The sequence below is a fragment of the Empidonax traillii genome, unplaced genomic scaffold (assembly GCF_003031625.1).
Source record: "Empidonax traillii isolate 1590-97213 ecotype Southwest subspecies unplaced genomic scaffold, ASM303162v1 scaffold3:size4013460, whole genome shotgun sequence".
Taxonomy (NCBI): Eukaryota; Metazoa; Chordata; class Aves; order Passeriformes; family Tyrannidae; genus Empidonax; species Empidonax traillii.
The window spans coordinates 633,108-653,337 of record NW_020955196.1 but is presented as its reverse complement, the minus strand read 5'-3'; the positions used below and the strand labels follow the sequence as shown (position 1 = coordinate 653,337).

Here is a 20,230-nt window from a genome sequence, read left to right as displayed (position 1 = left end):
AATTCTGTATTTTAGCATTTCTTTTACACTACTACTTGCTGCAGTAAAAATAGGCTGCAGACAAGCATATATACTGTGTGATCACAAAACATAACACCAGAGGAACACTTGATAACACCATCCTCCTCTAATAAATTGCATCAATCACTAGAGCACTACAGCATTTCTGGGCAACAGACAAATTCTATCCATACTTGCTTCCTGTGCAAATATCCCAAAAGGTAGCAGTAGCACACCGCTTTTCCAGACAGAGGTTTTCAGAAACACCTGAGCTGCGCAAAATTTTGCAAGTCCGGTAGTTTCAATGAAGAACACAAATGATACTGGTAGGATACATATAAAGCAATATGTACAATAGTGCCTGCTGCCTGTACATGCAGTCATGAAGTCCACAGCTACACTAGTACTGCCACTCACTTCTGTCCTTGAATACCAAACAAATCCTTACGCAGAAGAGACTGCTGGGTTTGTAATGTCATTTTGTGGGGAATCAGGGAGGTGCGCCAGTGTTCAAGAATAGCTACTCTTAAGTCACACAACTGCCTTTGCTACTAACAGTTTTCTCTTATCACAGGATTATGATGTGGCAAGTAATTAAATTCTTTATATGATAAATCAGAATACTGCTAGGTATCTTGACATGTAATTACTACAAAAGCCAGAGGACACTACAGAAGGTCCAAAATACTGGGATGCATCCAATGTCTTGACAGCTCTGGGTTAAGCCCAAAAATCCCAACAAATACAGCCAATATTTCAATAAAATCAAATTAAACACAGAAGGATCAGAACGAAGTATGAGATCATACAGGAATTACTGCACAACATACTCATAGAGGCCAACATGATGTTTCAAATGTGGAATTACTGTAGGATTTTGGAAGGTTTTGAGAGCCTAGTGGATCTTTGCTCACCACATATGGTTTAAGAAAAAATTAAAACAGTATTTACCATAAGAATAATATACTCTTAAACTTCTAAGTCTACTGGAATTCACTTTATTTTCTAGGTTCCATGTAATTATTACAAGATCACTGTGATACTACTTAAAAAATTTTATATCGTACCTACACACAGCTATATATACGTCACACACTTACGTAACAGAACACAAAGCCCACGTAACAGGATGTCTTTGAGGGGACAACAATCAGGGCAACTGGATGTTTCAGACAAAAAAAACCCCCAAAAACCTAAGAAAAGAATATTTTTTTGCACAAAATTGAAAATTCCTAAAATTTGTAGTAACTGGCCCTGTGACAATTCGATATCACAAAACAGGAGTAGAACGGATTCCCCAAATGCAAAAAATTACAGCAGACCTCAAAGGTTTCATGAGATAACTGCCAATACATCTAAAATTTGCATGGGTGGGAGGAAGTGTTGCTAGACTGCCTCTGCTATGAAGAACAAAGTAATTCAGACATTGTGCAGAAATCTTATCAAAGGCACCATAATCAAAGTACATGATCAGGTTTGCTAAAAATAAGTTATTTTTTAATTTCTGTATTATGAACAAAAAAATACTTTTAGTTAAATCTATTTTTGCCTCATAGACACTGCTAACTGAACTGACAGCTGCAACTAAGCAAACTGTCAGCCTAAATAACAAAAACAATGGTTGCCAGCAGCTCAGATTCATGGGCCAAGAACACAGATAAACAGAATGAAGTTATTTTAAATGGTAGAAGTTACACCTCAGAAACTAGCAACAACAAAGCTGTTAAACTGCGGATGGAGTGTGTTTAACACTTGAACCACCAGAAATACACTTGATCCAGTACAGTTATGGTTTGCATGAAGGAATAACACAACAGGAGTGGGTCTGGAGGGTAGTGCTGAGAAATACCAGTTATTTAGCATAAATTAAGTAAGTTTCAAGAAGGGCGTGTTATGATGTTGTTGTTTGCTTAGCTTTACTTGCTGAGCATGAGTAGCTGGATGAAGCCTGAGACAGCAAGCTTTGAAAGTACACCAAGATATGCTTCCAGCTGAAACAAAGTTAATTTTCATAGAAATTTTCATAGTAGTTGGTACAGTGTTTTGGCTTTGTATGGGAACAATATTGATAACACACTGCTGTTTTGGCTGCTGTTAAGTGTGTTATCCTGTGTTTAGGTATTTTTTAGTTTTCCATGCTCTACCAGGGAGCAGGTGCACCAGAAATGCAAATGAGGTGACTGCAACCATCAATTGCAGAAGATGCAAATCAACAAGAGCAGCCTGTCTGCATGGACAAAAAAAGAACCCAATAAGATCCCAGACCAAAAATTACCATCGGGTGTACACAAGGTATGTGAAGGATGAGTGAGAGGTGGATGTGTAAGTTGTAAGGGTATAATTGCCTATGGATTTCTTTGTTCTGGGTGCCTTTCTGGAGGTACTCATCTTGAGCTGACCTGCTGCTGTACCACTCTAATAAATTTTTTAATCTTTATAAATCCAATGGCTGAGACTCTGCTATAGGAAACCAAATGTTGAGCCTGAAGAAGACAGAAGCACATCTGAGAGTATGTGTGTGGGTGTAAGCAAGAAGTCAAAAGGGGCACCCTGGAGCAGAGAGAGCTAAGAAATTCTCTCTGCTGCAAAAGCATGGGAAAGATCTCTTCAAACACTAATAAACACACACCTGCACAAGCAGAGCCCCACTTTCAAAAAACCTTCTTCTCACACCTGGCACCGCTGTTCGAAGAAAGGATTCTTTTACCCAGTGTGCAAGGAGCCAATCCACACACAGAGTTGAGATAATTGTTTTTGACGTCTGCACAGAGATGGAAGCTGGATGGTAAATACACAAAACCAGCACACCTGGTTACAGCCAAGAAGCATAATTATACTTTCAAAATACATAAATATTCACTACTCTAATTTCTAAATACATGTGTATGTAATAGCTATTGGACAATCTTCTGCCTGTTTTGATTTAAAGGTACAGTTTATTCCAGATGTTCAGTGGGTAGCTGTCTTCACTTGGAGGCAGGTAGCTTAAGCTGTAGAAGTGTGGTTTTCACACTAAAGCACATGATTTCAGCTGATTTAGCCAATTTGAGTAAAACTTAGAATCCACTGGTGAACATAGCCTCTAGTCTCTAATTTGAGGTGCCTCTGCTATGGTAATCTTACTTGTTTTAAAACTATTCTGCAAGATCTTGCCATTTCCCACTCTGTAGGATCACAGAATGTCCTGGGTTGGAAGGGACCTAAAGATCATCTAGCTGCAATTTCCTGCCGTGGGCAGCAACACTTTTCCCTAGACCAGGTTGCTAAGAATCGCCCACCCCCCCCCAAAAAAAAAAAAAAAAACAGAGATGTTTACTTAACATTAAAAAAAATATCTAATACAGAGATGCTTTGACCTGGGCTTCCCTGAGTCATTATACTGTTTATTGTTATTTTCTATTTATTTTTATATTCTATTTATTGTTGTCTTTTATATGAGTCACTCTGCAAAATATTTTCTTAAACTATTCATCTTTCATCAGTATCAGGGTAGCAGCCTTGAGAAAATACAATGTTGTGTCAGGAACACAAAAGAGATCTTTCTTCCCCCAAGTGAAAGCACATGTTATTTACTACAGTCTTACATAAAAGTTTCAGGTATTGGCTTTCAATCTAGCCCTAAAACTGATTTACAACACTTTAAAGAGATTGAAATTATCTAGGCTCACCTGAAACTCTCAGGAGACTGTTCACCCCTAAACTAAAAAGCTAGTTTAAATTCTAATAACATCAAATCAGAGAGACTGCAGAACTTGGACCCATTTAAAAAAATAATTATTTTCTAATTCTAAAATTAATTATGTTCTAAATGTGGTCATAGAAGAGTGACTCATGCTCCTTTTACAGTCAAGATTGTTATGGTTAGTAAAGGCTGTGTGGTGAGCTGGTGAAGTGGATATGCTTTTGTTTCACTTTTGCTACTGTTTCAAAGAACTGCAAAGATATTACCATCAAACATCAAAAGGGTAACAGCTAAAAAAACCACAAACCCCAAACTAAACCCTAATGAGCTATCCTTGTAACATTCAGTAAAGCTGGATATTCTAACATTTGCCTTGGGTTTTTTTATTATTTTGAAGGGTCCCTAGTGACAGAACAGATTTGGCTACCTCCAGTATGGCACTTTCTCAGAGTTCAAGAATGGAATCACTCTAGTGGCACGTAATAAATTTTATCAAACATCAATGTAAGCCCAAAACACAGGCTTTTCATAAATTATTTTTCAAGACAGATTTAATAGAATATTTTTAAATGATGAATAAAGAATAATGACAAGACCATAAACATTTCTCCAAGTCATGGTAGTGATTTCCAGTGTTTTTTTTTTTTCAATTTCAGAACATTTCAGGGCAACAGTGCTGGAAATTCTTTAAACCTTTATATACCAATAAATCAAGCATATGTAATCCTTCTCGGCAGATACAACAAAAAAATTACTGCAGCGTTTGAATAAAAAGCACATCCATGTGCAAACAGTTTTCTAGAGATAATGACCTTATAGCTTATTTCCACAGGTTACATGGTTCCACCCCTTTTTTCCTTCTGCAGATTGGCTAACACATTCTAAGACACCGATGGACTGCAACACATTTCCTGTAAAGAGAATATTTAAGTATGAAGCACATACTGTTGGCGGTTGATAGTTAAACTAAAACACCACAAAGTGTTGAGAAGGGAAAACAACGCATTGTCAGTCTTACAGGATTTTTGTCTTCAGGGCCCATAACAAAATCTGAGAACTATATTCAGAATCAATTCTTCTAGCTTTATACACTGACTTAATATACTACACCACATGGCAATGACCCAAATCTTTGAGGAAACATGAGACTGATTTATTTTTATTATCTCAGTTTGGTAAAATTATGTCTATCCATTATATAGTGCTGTTATGCCATAATGTAAGCATAACAACCTCCACCTTCTTTAGATGACTGTTATCAAAGACAATCAACTTTCTGCTGAGTAAGCCCAGTCTTTTCCTTATACAACTATATTGAAATTGTCTACTATTTTGTATATAAGTGTTTTTTTTAACAAATTATCCCAGTAAGTCACCAGTACAGATCCCAAATTTGTTTAGGTTTTAAGCAGAATTTTTTCCTTGTTTCCTTCAAGCTCAGTGTGTGGTTGGATTGCCACAGAAGTAAATGCCAACTGAAACTTGCTACTACATTGAGATCTCACTGCAGACATCACCTGTAGTGTGTAACAGGATAAATACCAAAGCAAACCAAGAGACAAATTACCTTGCCTGTCACATGCTGCTGAGTGCTCAACGTAGACTTGTAAAAAAACTGTCTTCACAATTATTTTCAGCTTGTTATAAAGTGCAACTTCTGAGTTATTACTGCTATAAGGACTTGGCTGACTTGCCATGCAAAGACGCACATGTAGTCATTACTTCAACACAGATTAACATTTCCACAAGCTACTCAGAAGCATAAAGTTATTGTCAAACACAGGACAGAACTACTGCACTTCTTTTACAGTCCTTCCTGCCACTGGTCTCTACTTTCCACATCCAGCTTCATAAAACCCTCTGCAACACTTCTAGCAGCCTCTGCTAACCTCCTTTCTCTCTTTTATTAAGGGCACTTTCTTTTCAAATACAAAGTTTAATCCTCTTGGTTCCCTGGGCTTCAAAGCATCATCTCTTATGGGATGAACAGAGCTTTGCCTACATCTGAGTGGGTATCAGGTACAATGTGTGATTCAACACAGGAAGGGGAATACCAGTTGCAGACAGTGACATCAGAAGAAACAGAAAGGCCCAGTCTGTTCATACATGCCTACATGGCTGGTGACATGGTCAAAATTTTGAGGTCTTTTTTGACAATGGGATGGCCTACATGGCACCATGCATATTGGCATCAGATAGTATTTACTTTCTAAAAGAAGCAGGATAGTTAGAGAGGTCCACTGATAGAGCTTTAAAGCAGATCTGATACCCCCACAACACCCATCTCTCTTAATTAAGCTATGCATTTGATGGGTGGACTGTTCAGTGGATAAGGAATTGCTTGGATTGTCACATCCAGGGGGTAGTGGTCAATGGCTCAAAGTCCCAGTGGGCATCAGTGACAAGTGGTGCCCTCAGGGGTCTGTACTGGGACCAGTGTTACTTAGTATCTTCATTAATGACACAGACAGAGGGATCGAGTGCACCCTCAGCAAATCTGCACATGACACCAAGCTGAGTGGTGCTGCTGACACTCCTGAAGGACGGGATGCCATCCAAAGGGACCTGGACCAGCTCAAGAAGTGGATGCAGGGGAATCTCATGAGATTTAACAAGACTAAGTGCAAGTTGCTGCATCTGGGTTGAGGCAGTCTCAAACTGGGAGAGTATAGACTGCGAGAAGAAGTAATCAAGAGCAGACCTGCCAAGAAGGACTTAGGGGTGCTGGTGAAGTAAAGGCTGGACATGAGACAACAATGTGTGCTCGCAGCTCAGAAAGCCAATTGTAACCTGGGCTGCATCAAAAACAGCATGGGCAGGAGTGGGAGGGAGGGGATTCTGCCCTTCTATTCCTCTCTGGTGAGATCCCACCCAGAGTGCCGCATCCAGCTCTGAGGTCCCCAGCACAAGAAGGATGTGGCATGATGAGAGGGCCAGGAAGACGATTAGAGGGAGCATCTCTTCTGCAAGGAAAGGCTGAGAGAGTTGTGGTTGGTCAGCCTGGGAAAGAGAAGGCTTCAAGATGACCTAACAGTGGCCTTCCAGTACCTGAAGGGTGCCCATGAGAAAGATGGAGAGGGACATTCTACAAGGGCATGTAGTGATAGGACAAGGGGGAATGGCTTTAAACTGAAAGTAGGCTTAGATTAGGTGTTAGGAATAAATTCTTCACTGTAAGGGTGGTGAGGCACTGGAACAGGCTGTCCAGAGGAGTTGTGGGTTCCCCATCCCTGGAATTGTTCAAGGCAAAGTTGGATGAGGTCCTAAGCAATCTGGTCTAGTGGCAGGTGTCCTTGCCTGTGGTGAAAGGATTGGAGTGTGATGGTTTTAAGGGTTCCTTCCAGTCCAAACCACTGTATGATACCAAAGAACAGTATGTACTGCACTGCTTAGTATGGGGCTGTTGTGCTCTTCTCTGCCACGTGACAGTTCTTGAGCTAGAGAAGTTTAACTAAGTTAGCAAAAAACCAGAGAACGAAAAACTGCACTGAGACAAGCCACAATTTGTATGCCAGTTTCTTCACTGATCTGGAACTCAACTCAAATCCTAGGTATCATTTTAGCATGTTTCTTATGCATGTTTCTTAAAACCTCTGAAAACATTTTAGTGTATTAACAGTGCAAAAACCTCTGCCTTCTAGATATTCTGTAATTGTGAAGTTTCTATTGTAAAAAAGACACGAGATCATTTATTGCCTAATTGAAAATATTACACACACACACACACACACACATTCTTAACTGACCTTGGAGGGATTGAATGGCATCCCTAAATATGAAGAGCCTCTGAATCCACAGCGATTCAAGTTTGATCCTGGAAAAGATTAAAACAATACTCAACTAACTTGTTTTTTTAAAACACTCATTATAATCCATAATTCTCTACTGAGATCAACACCCATTAGTCCAACACTATTTATAACATAACTAGAGTTTGTTATCAATGATTAATTAAAAAAAAAAAAACACCTGAGAAAATTACAAGCAAACCTAATCCTGCTGTAATGACAAAGTATAAGGCATAGATTTTATTTTTTTTTTTAATTTTGTGAAAATATAGCCATTGGATCAGCAAAGAATTGTCTTCCATGCTCTCCAGAAAAAATAAAAAGGGATTGCTCCCCTGGGAAAATGCCCAGAGTTAACATATTTTTTTATTCCTCTCTGGATTCCTGCCTGGTAATACCGTCTGTTCCCAAGCAGAACTGTTTTAAGATACTCTGCAAAATGTTCAAGGGCAAACAAACTGCACTTTTAAGCACATTGTAGCTATCAAACATTTCTGTCAGTGATTTAGTATAATTTGTTTCAAATTTCTCACAATACCTGAGCATCATGCATACAGAAGTGTGAACCACACACTCTCTATGGTTAGGTACAGGTTTGCAGGGTTCAATCCTGCTTTTGTATGGTAAAAACTCAGTTGTTTACTACGCAGTCTCTGAAAGTAAAAGCTGTAGATAAACAGCACTTGGGTGTTCCTAAATTTCCTAAATTCTCTTCCCCCCCTCCCCTTGTTTTTTTAATTCTTCAGCCTTTAATCTGAAAATCCTCATGGATATTACGGAAAATTGCACCAGACTAAAAAAAAAAAAAAAGAAAGAATAGTTATAAAGCTGAAAGCCCTAAAAAGCTTACTGGATAATGTGATCTACAAGTTCTTGTGTAATTTATCACCATATTACCTTTTAATTCTAAATATGTTCTGCATATATGCAAAATTTAAACACGGAAGTTTTTACTAGCCTAAGAACTTTATTTGGCTAAAGTATGCAAGCTTCACTACAAGACAAGTCTTTGGATCTAACTGAAATGGAGTTAGGAACACCTGCAGTTCTCCACTTCCTCCACTGTTCAATCAAAATTACTTTTTAATGATTCTACACATGTAATGAAAGCAACTTCAGCCTTCACTAAAAGTTGATATGGTATAGTCATACCCACAAAGAGGAAATAGAAAAAGTCTCTGTAACTGTAGACAAAAAAATTCGTAACTGTTTTATTTTGTTATAATCTAAACATTCTCAGAAGAGAACATTCGTTGGTTTGCTTCTAGAGTCAAATGCTTGCATTTCATATTGCATCAGCCTTTGGAAAGCACAATAAAATGAATTTAAGAATAATCCAAGGTCCTGAAAGATACTGTCCAAAGAAAAAGAAAAAAATCACAATTTCAAAAATGACACAATGTGAATGAATCAGTAAGAGAAGAACTAGAATTCCAGCCTCTTAAGTACCAAATTTGCCAGGTGACATTGTGGAAAAAAAATCATCATTCACTTGACCCATTTTCAGTAAAAAGGAATCTGTGTCTAAGCAAACTAGAAAACTCACTTTGAAATGGTCCTAAAGTGGAAACCCTTCATCCAGAAAAGTTGTTAGCCTACTAGCACACAGCTATTCTGTCCACTTCTGAATTCACAGCTATTATGAAAAGAGATTGAAAATAAAGTACATGAATGAAATCATGATCTATTACTTCCTTTAGCTGTTCAATTTTCATGTAGTATTTTAAAACCTTTCTTGTACTACTAAACTTCTATCAACTAGAAAACAGCATCTGTAATTTTAAAATGGATTTTTAACTTTACTGCTATCAATTTAAAATCCGATTTGACTCTTTTTGTCAGTACTTTAGATCCCTCATTCTAGAATTCAAACACTGGCTTCTAGGAGAAACAGATCAGCATGACTCTTTAATGCTGTTACTACTAGAAGAGAAACTTTAAAAGGAATTTTATCCCCTCCTTCAAATCCACTAATGTGCAGCAGTATATGCTTCCTAGACTTTCAGTATTACAAGAGCTGCTGAATATCTAGTCAAAACACTGAATAAAAAAATAGAATTCTGAGTTTAGAAGGGAAGCATTAAAACAGGAAGTGAAAAACACTTTTTAACCAGATGACTCTGGAACATTGATGTCATGTCTAGAAATTTTTTTTAGCATACTGTGAAAACACAAGCTCAAAATCAAATGGGAACCAAAGGGGAGTCAGAGAAAACTGCTGTCTTTCAGCTTGTGAAAGAAACTTCATAATGTGAAACTTCACCTTCTGTGAAACCAGTTTGACTATGTTGGGGCAAAGTACTTCTACTTCTTATTTTATGATAGCTTAGCGGTACTAGTCAAACTCTTGCCTCCTTTCCTGACCACAAATGGGCTGTCAGAATCAGAAATTAAATATACCTTAATTAAGAGGGTGTGATCATAGTTTATGTCCCTTGTAAAAAAATTGCTGGAGTGACCAGTTCAGCCCCAGCACAGCTTGCTGAAGCTCAGTGCAACTGCAGCTGTGAAACGGTACCACCTAGTGTTCGCTTTCACCACCGACCGACCTTAACCACTTTCTGAAGGAGCTGAAGACAGAGCAAAAGTAATAAACGTTTCATCGATTGCTGCATAACTGTTGCAAGCTGAACATAACCCACCTGGAAAAACTTTCCCATTAGACAACTAAAGAAAACTGGCCCTTTCTCAAAACAAAAAGGCTGCATACTTAAATCAAGGGCTGAGACTATCCTGTGAAAACTCTATTACTTATGTGCGCTTAAGCCAGAAAGTCCTTAAGATAGGTAACAGAGCTTCAAGTGATGACCACAGACAACTTATCGTAGGAGCCCTTTTTTTTTACAGAGAGGACATTTTTGTTATTTGTGTTTTAAGATTTCTCTTGCATGGAAGGATTAATAACTTTTACCCCTAATTCTTCACATTTAGATTACCCATTCATTTCTCTGTCTGCAAGGCTTTTCTCATTTTGTTAAGTACAGAAGCAAGGTTACATACATCATTATAATCTTTTTTTATATATATATAAAATCACAACTTTAATACAGGCTGACCCTGCCAGTAGAGCCAGATAAAAATACACATAAGCTCTTTTTACTGAACTAGGGCTAAAAATGTGATTATTCCTGTAAGCCCAAGCACTAGAGGACGTCATAAAATGCGAATTTGCATTCTCTAAAATGGAAGTCCATTATACATCCAGATAAATACTTCAAATGTAGCCATTAAAGAAACTTATATTGGAAGAAAATTCATATTTCTGCTCAAGAAACTTATGATCAAAAAGCACACATGCAACAAAGATTTCAAAAAACAGTCAATGGCATTTTATACGTTTTTTCAGTACTGACAACACAAGAAGAAATAATCATTATTACAAATCTAAACCTGGTCTTTGACAGAAGTAAGTTTTAGGTCTGTCACGTAGCATGACGATTCTCAGTCTGCTATGCATGGGTCCTGTGGATTCAGTCCTACAAACGAAATTATGTCTCAGTGTTCTTTTTGGTTCCATTTCTTAGTACAGCAAAGCTAGTGAAGCATCCAGCTTTCCAAAAGTACAATTTCCTTCCCTCTGCCTTAGTGGACTGGCACTGGCATTTCCAACCAACACAGTTCACCAACACAACACAAAACTAACCTTCTGTTAGATAAATAGATACATGCTTTCCAGCCACTTCAGCAAGCTCTCAAGCAGGGTCAAACAAACGCCAGTGTTCCTATGTGGGAGGAGGGTGGATGAATACGGCCAAGCAGTGTGTCTCTGCTGCCTGTAATTGGATTACTTGAGTACAGAGCTCTGGACTCTCTCTTTTAAAAGTAGTGAACTAGCGTGCAAGAAACGGGGATACATATTTCCTAAATTGCTATGAGTTGCACTTTAAGATAGTTATAATAAATGTGAAATTCCATCAAAGAGCTGTACTATGAGAGGAAAAACATTAAAACTCTGGCATGATAAGGATCTTAAGCACAAGTAGCTAGTTGAAAGAGGGTCTTCTCTGAAAGCTTTTCCCATTTCAGTAACATTTAAAAAATACGTCTTAGTCTAAATACATATAATTTCTGGTAAGGCTTGTAAAAGACCACCACCTTCCTCAAAATGAAAAAAGGGAAAGAAAAAAAGTACTTTTTCAAGATTTCAACTTCCTGCAGTGAACACACCAACAAAACAAAAATATATATTAGCCACACACCTAAGCAGAGCATTTACTGAAAGTGAAGGAAAGGTAACCACGGCCAAAATCTATGCAATATAAAGCCAAACTATTTAGCATGAGTTAGAGAAGGCAGGGGCCCTTCAAACTAGCAGAAGGCGGCAATAAGTTGAAGCATTCAGCTAAAGATGTGTTTCTGTGTGAGAGTCAGCATGCATATGTGACATGCCATTCCCTCCTAATTAAAACTGGTATTGAGACAGTCTCTGAAACAGCTGAGCTAAAATGAGGGTACCTAAAGGACATTATCTGTTTGAATCACAGTCGCAATAAACCTACAGAAGACCACTATACTGACAGACCTTTATCTTCCTTTAGTGCATTTCAATTAGGCTGACAGAGTATACATTTGCTTTCTTACTCAGCTAGATCAAGATCTCACCACTTTGCATTAGAGAGCTTTAGTTTCACATAAAAATTTCAAAGACTACAAACCTCTGAAGTGAAGCTTTCCTTAGCCATCAGATACATTACACAGCAGTAAATACAAACATGTTACTTAAAACCACCACAGGATATTGGGAGACCCTATCTAAGAAGTGCTCAAAGCCACTAAATCCTGAATTTTCTGCCAGGTTCTGTAATGCCCTGCTGTGGTGGGTTGACCCCAACCAGCAGCTGAGCACCTGCACAGCCACCCCCTCACTTCCCCCTCCAGTGTCAGGACAAGAAAACAGAGAGAAAGGGAGAAGACGCAGGGAGTGAGACAGAGCCAGTCTGATAAGTGAAGCAGAAGTTGTGGGCACACACAAAGCAAAGGAGGGATTCATTCACTACTTCCCATCAGCCAGGCAGGTGTACAGCAACTTCCCAGAAAGCAGGGCCTCAGCAGGTGTAAGGGTTACTCAGGAAGACAACTGCCAGATCCACAAACATTGCCCCCTTTCTCCTTTTTTTCCCAAGCTTTTATTGCTGAAAATGATGCCAGATGGTGTGGAGTATCCCTCAGGTCAGTCCTCAGGTGTCCAAGTCAGCTGTCCTGGCTATGTCCCCCAGCTGTATCTGCTGGGGGAAAAGGAGTGCAGAGGAAAAGAAAAGAGCCAGCCTTGACACTGTGCAGGCACTACACAGCAACAGCTAAAAGACGGCTGTTTACCAACACTCCTCTTAGTCCTAGGCCCAAAACACAGCATCTTAGGGGCTACTAGGAAAAACAGTGAATTCCATCCCAGCCGGTACATATACTACGAAAGTTATTGATAAAAATAAGCAGGTACTAAGCTTGTAAAGGATCAACTGTTCTGTCTCCTATCCACTGGAAAAATGACTGTAAGATAGCAGTAATTCTCAAAATAATTTGAATTTGCCACCTTAAAAAATGCTTTAAACAAAAATCAACTGAAGTGCCATAGATAATGGAACCTTTGGAGGGACAAAGATGAAGAGCAGAGAAATTTATTTATTCTGAAAAGAATTACAGGAATTTCCTTTTTTGCCCATTTTAGAAATTCGGCCACTGACATAATTAAAAACAAATCCCAAGATTCTGTAAAAATATATTCCAATTTAAAATGTAGGTTTTAAATTGGTTTTCAGTCCCAGAACCAAACTAAGTAGAGGCTTATATCAAATGTGACACAGTTGCTTTAGATTGCTGTAATCTGTCACTGCAGAAACTGCATTATAAAACATTGTTATAATATAAATGTTTAAAACCAATATTCCACAGAAAAACAGATTTATCAGAATGAATGTTAAAAAAGCTGCAATAGTAAGGTTCTTTAAAAGCAAAGTATTGTGGTTGCTTGTTTAATTTTTTTACCCGGAAGGATTCTGATCCATCCAGCAGGCACCCATATCTAGAGATGCACAATCATTTTGAAACCAAAAACTTAACTGCTGTAGCCTACAAGAGTTTAAATACTTCTTCAAACAGGCCAAAAGAGGGAGTAAGAGCTCTGCTACTGGGAAGCTGCCAATTAACAAGCATTGCACACACCCAGGATTAAAAACCAGAAAGTCAATACATTTTATCATAAGTAGACACTACAGGAGGGTAGACATTCTCTTCTTCACATTTAGTCATCCAATATACAACTTTCTGCTGTTGGTATAATGTACATTTTACACTGTCTATTGTCCAGTAGATGAAGCAAAAACAAAATAAAAATAATGCTGAAGTTTTAGGGGTCAAATGACCAGATAAGAGTAGTGTTATTATCAAAACGTAAGAAGAATAAGAGTTATTACAATGTGATATGAAAATACAGGATTGGAGGAAGCTTGCTCTTATGGTAAAAGGCAGAGGTTTACTATTTAGAAAGCACAGAATGCACTGCCAAAAGCACCCTCCCCAAAACTACTCTACTGCAGTTTTATGAGGGGATGATAGCTAGAAAAAAAAGGAGAACATCTCTGCTGTGCCACGGACTGTCAGCCTCCACATCTGTATGCCGAGATTTTTACTGCCCTCCCTTGGAGGCTCTCGACAGTGGGGATATTCCAAACACTGGCCATGTAAAACCTTCCTGAAAAATCAGTGCATACTATCAATGATAAACAAATAAAAATGCTGTTTTCTCTAATCTTGCAAATTTCCCTGATCTTTTGGAATACACTCCTGAAGACTGGGATAAAAGTTAGAAGGGACAGGCACCTCCTTGTGATTAAAAATGTCAGGAGTAATTATTTGATCCAAATTCCTAATTTTCTATAATCAGTCCTGGAATACAACAAAAGGCAAAAGAAATCTATTAAAACTAATTCATGGAGTGGATCTGATGGTTTCTAAGTCTCCAGAGTAAGAAAAATTATCTTTTTATTACTGCAAAAACAAAGCATCAGCTATCCTGATTTCCAAATGTTTACTTCATAAAAATGTTTTTATTTCATAAAACTGATTTTAGATACCTTATTTGTAGCATACAGATTTTAGATACCTAATTTGTAGTATGTAATTAGACTAAATAATAAAGGAAAACACACAATTTTCTTTCTACAGCCATCGAAAGTTCATGATTTTGCAGACAGCCACTTGGAATTACTTTTTCTCTGGAGAGCCACCAGCCTGAAGCTATACCCACAACCAGCATTTAACACGCCTGTTGTAAAGCAGCAGCGCCTCACCCACATCTCCCTCCCTCCCACCCCCTCTACTGCTGGTCACCACTCCACTACACCGCCACAGAAAAAACGGCTAATACCACCTAGCCCACAGGAAGAGCACCTCCCTAACTTCTGTCAAGTCACCAGGAAACAGACATTTCCTGTGGGCTCCCTCTCTGGCTTGGATCTGCTATGCACCTTCCAATCTGAGGACAGCTGGGATACAGCAACAGCACTATTCCCTCTAAAAACCTTGGGTAAATTCAACCTTGAGCTCTAAAGAACATATTTTATTTTCTCAAACAGGGACTGTGTTTATCCTTTTTGCTTCTTACCATTATACCTCCAGTTTTCCAAAAGCTGTTCCAAATAACCTCACCTGTGCTCAGAACTCCTGGTAAAGGAGTGGAATTCAATATAAACACTATTAGACTTGTAATAGTTCCATAACATATGCATTTCTTTTAGAATCAGGTGAAACATTCCCCTGAGAAGCCCAAAGGTGCAACTTCATCATACTATTTTATACTGGCTTATCTTCAAACTAATTTCTGCTTTTTCTAGCTTTATTACTTGTGAGGGATCTATTTCCAAGATTTGCTTGACATCACTATCTGAAATTATCAGGACAGCACTTCAGGAAAGTCAACCTTGTATTTTATAAAAACCAGAGCCATCCACTATTCCCCAAGTAGAAAGCAAAAGTAAAGATGTTAATATCAATAAAAAAACTAAAAACTCACTCACTGTCTTCAGTGGGAAGGACCTGCAGGGAATAAATCCATTCTATTATATCATCTTTGTTCACCACATCTAAGGAATCCAACATATCCAGACCAGAGAGTGCGAAAAATGCAATTGTCAACCTAAAAGAAAAAGATAAGACTTACACTTCCCACCATAAATATCATGGGGAAATTAACAAAATGTTGCAGAAACAGATACATCTATGCATTCTCAGCCTTTGACAGAGGTGCAACCCAGAGACTAGCTCAGAAAACATGAAATTTATCTATTGGATAAAATAATTTTCTTTGTACTGCAGGCATTTCTCTGTCTCAACAAGGTCTTTTATTTAAGCTGCGTCTTCTTTTATATAATAATAATATGTAAATTCAAAATTAACCTACGAGCCTGTTTACAAGAAAAAATACCCAACAAAACAACCTACTACAAAGTAAACTATGTTATGTTATTAATACATGGAACACTAGTTCTCTGTGAAAAATTCTTACATGAATAATCCCCTAAATATGCATTAAGTGCATATGCAAGGTAATCCTTAACTATAGCAAGCTGCTTCTCATTGTGCCCCAAACCCAGTTTCAGATGCTTAGAATTCAAATGGCAAACAGCAAAGCCTACTTTGCAAGCAAACAATGCAAAAATATGCACACAGGATGAATTAACATCTAGAGCTACTTATTTCTTGCGCTTGGGCATAAAGCAACCTAGATGACTACCTTATTTAAACATCTAAAATTGAGTACACCAAACTCAGGTATCTAATAGGGCAGTGGAGTAGCTCGTACACCAAAATTCTTTCCCACAACTTGTCTCCTTCCATAAACGTGTCCTACCAGACCTGCTGACTAGCACCTTCTTTGCAGGGTTTGTTTTTATCTCAAACCACTGCAGACACCAACACAGAGCATGGCCCTTCAAACAGCTGCATTACTCACTCTGACAGAGCACCAAAGCAACAGCACTCTCAGGGCGTTTGCTAGGAGAGAAAATGTTCATGTAATGGTACCTTGGAAGCCCTGACTCAGACTAAAATTAGCTGGAGGTATATTTTGCCACCCACACTTGTGTCTGCCTATCCTTCCAGAAATTCTTGCTCTCCTTTCACCAGGTAAGACCATGGAATGTGAAACAACTGCTATATATGCAGAAACTACAATTCAGCATGTCAAGGAAAACCAGAAGCTAATACCAGCTTTCCTTAGCAGATCAAGCTGTAATTTGCATTTTCCTCACAAGCCAGTGAGCCACCTTGGCCACCAGCAGTAGGCAGCTCTGAAGGCGAGGAGACAGATGTGGATAGGTGACTCTGCAGCCACTTAATTCCTGCATGTGTTTCTTCATCAGAACTCCAAACAGTAAGACCAAGGAAAAACCAGTGGTAATCTCAGCACAGTGGCACAACCTCCAAGGGTGACGTTTCTATCAGTGGGCTGGTAAAATATATGTCTTGACAATTATTATTAAAAATACTTCTTTTGAGTAGAGAAAGCCAAAAAAAGTATGTTGCACACAAAGGTGTTTTTATGTTGAGCAAAAGTATCTTTTAACTCTTCTGATGACAAAAAATTGTTTTTCGAAGTGCAAAATTAACACCTCAAGGCTAATATCAAGTATTGCACTGATCAGATCTCTGTTTAACCCAAAATCTGACACCGGTTAATGAACCACTAATTCAAACAAAATCACTACTTCTATAAAAAAACTCCAAGGAATTTACCGTTCAGCTAAATAAATAATTTGAAACACTGCCAATATGTTCTGATTTTCACAAACACTGACAGTCTTTTACTAGAACTACTTAAAAGATATTTTCACACTATTTTACCCAGCTGAGCTACTTCCAATAAGGCACAAACAACATGCCAACATCAGCACTAGAAACTGCTGCGAAGTAGGTCCCAAACCACAAAGCTGTGCATACAGTACAGACAGTAAATCTCATCTATAGTTAAAAATATATGTCAAATACATGAATTTAAAAAGTGGTTTTACTTACAGTTGGGTTTCAGTTTACTTATTCAGAGCTGATTGTCTGTTTCAAGCATTACTAAGGAACAGCCTGGGTGTGTTGGAATTTACTTGTGATGGGCAAGAAGATCTGGCACCACTGGACACAGAGAGGTCCCAATACAGCCACCTAGACACTGCATCCTTACTCCATAGGCTATTCTGCCTCACAGAAACTTAACAGACATATGTTCCAACAAAAACAACTCCTAGCATCTTAGGCAATACATGCCATGAAGAGTAAGAACTTTATCTACAGCCATTTCCACAGAGGACAATCAACAGGACATCTCTGATGACACATTCAGATCTCTTCATCTTCAGGCATGAACGAAGACTACAGTTTCTCAACAGAATTCAAAACGCGTTTGAAATAACTGATCTGCGAAACTGATTAGGTGTGCTACAAAGAGCACCATGAAGTACCACAGTCTGAAGGATTTCAGAGACTGGGAGTTCATTTTCCTGCAAAACCTGACGGTACTAGCAATCAGTATGTTGGAAACACCATCAGTCAGAACACTTAAAAAGCAGTCTTGCTGGAACTACTGTTGCATGCAATAACTGCAGATAAAAATAATTATGAAGGCTTTGAACCAAAAAGTTGAGTAAAGAACATTAAATGAATTTTCTTTGTTCACCCTTATTGTTTGAAAATCTACAGCCTAAGCCAGAACGGACCAGCACAGTGTGGAAAATTTCAGTCTCTACCACCCTTGTTTGGTGACAACAAATGCTGCAGTGCAGTGAACAAAAAACATCTGACAAATGATTTTATTTATTTATTTATTTAACACATCTTTCTTTAATTTAGTTGAGTTTCCCCTTGAATTCACAATGGACCATGCAAAGGGAGGAACAGGGGAAGCAAGAATAAAAGGCTTAATAGCATTTCTTTATGCAGCAGTATCAGTTTCAGAGGTTTGCTTAAGGTTTGCTGAATTCAGTTACCCTGACCTTGCAAAAAGGCAAACTTAGTACCCTTGAGGTCACACAGGGGATGATGCATTTATGATTTAATCCCCCCCTTTTGTCACCAGTCATGCATGCACACCTGCAGAACACTGATCTAAAAATCACTGTAAGAGAACCAAAAAACCTGTAGCTGAGTAAAAACTTCACAACTACAGAAAATGCATGAATTGACAGGGCCATGATTTTTATTCTAATTGAAAGCTTAGACAGTGCTCATTAGCCAAAAATTAAGGCATCATGAAATAGTTTCAAATTGATGGTTCCAATTTTCAGAAAACAAGTGTTTTTCCAATACTGCACAGCTATTATGTGCAACACACATTGCCAATGGTCATTCAAGGTACTGAGGCTACTATGGCCGCAAATCAAAAAGCTCAAGACATCTAATTAATTTCTCTAGAGTTCTCAAACAATCATTGTTACTGTTATTCAGTAAGATTGAGGAAGACTTTCTGTAAACTGGAACTTCTGTTTCAGATCAGTGGTAAACTGTGACAAGCTTGGCAATGCAGTGAGTGCCTCTCACTGATGCCACCTTCTGCAGAACACAGGGCCTCAGATGAGACTCCCAGGACCCTGACAAGCCGAGACCGCAATGGAGACTCCATTACTTCAGTGGGCAAGCTGTTCATGGTTAACTGCTCGAATGGTGAATATTTTCCTACAGCCACACAATTCTTTCTGAAGCACCTTATTCCCCCGGTCTCCCGCCCCATCACCATGGTCCCTTCTAAAGAGCACACCTCCATCTTTCTCTGTAGTCAGTTTCTCAGTAATAGAAGACTGATCAGACTGTTCCTCTTCTAGGCCAGACATATTCCATTTCTTTAGCATTTTCATATGTCAGTGGGCTAAGGTTAGCTATTTGTTATCACTTTAACACATCTGCATGTTATTATAACTTTAGGGTCTAACATCAGTTAAAAGTATAGGAGGCCTAGACTTCCTCTTGCTGTCATCTAAAATAACTGAGAAAGTACACTGAAATACCCAATAATTCTTAATGAATAAATTATTTCAAGCTCTGAAATCAAAATTTCACAAAATTACAGAATGGCTGGGGTTGGAAGGGGCCTTTAGAGATCATACAGTATAACCCTCTCTCTGCTAAAGCAGGTTCACCCAGAGCAAGTTGCCCAGATCATGTGCAGGCAAGTTTTGAGTATCTCAGGGAAGGAAATTCCACAACCTGTCTGGGTAGCCTGTTTCAGTGATCGGTCACCCCCACACCAAAGAAGTTTCTGCTCATATTCAGATGGACAATCCTGTGTTTGAGTTTGTGGCCCTTTGTTCTGCCACTGGGCACCACTGAAGAGTCTGGCCCCATCCTCTTGCTGCTCACCCTTAAGATATTTGAATGCATTGGTAAATTCCTCTCTCAGTCATCTCTTCTCGAGGCTGAAGAGGCCCAGCTCCTCCAACCTTTCCACACACAACGAATGTTCCAGCCCCTTAATCATATTTGTAGTCCTCTGCTAGCCCCTCTCCACACACAGTCTGGCACTATCTGTGCTAGTCTTTACACAGTTCTGCCAAGTGTTTGTGCTCTCAACTGAAATAAAGCTTGATTCAGCAGGATGACCTGATCAAAGCCATTCAGCATTCTTCACAGAATGACCTGCAGAAGATGACACTGTGAAAAGCATCTGATGATTTTATTGGTTGCAAACCATCTGCATATCTCCACATTTTTATACGGTGAAACTTGACAATCAAGTTATTGCTCTTCTTGTGCCTCAGATGTCACCAACTACCTTAGTGAAGAC

The 20,230-nt window shown here is 38.6% G+C and overlaps 1 protein-coding gene across 1 annotated transcript in view; it reads right to left on the bottom strand.

Annotated features, from left to right (window-relative positions):
• The window catches only part of PGGT1B (protein geranylgeranyltransferase type I subunit beta), a 33,102-nt gene that overhangs the window by 12,158 nt on the left and 714 nt on the right, over positions 1 to 20,230 (bottom strand). Inside the window, 2 exon segments of the mRNA XM_027905977.1 lie at positions 7,429 to 7,496; positions 15,483 to 15,601. Coding sequence (XP_027761778.1) covers positions 7,429 to 7,496; positions 15,483 to 15,601 — 187 coding nt within the window.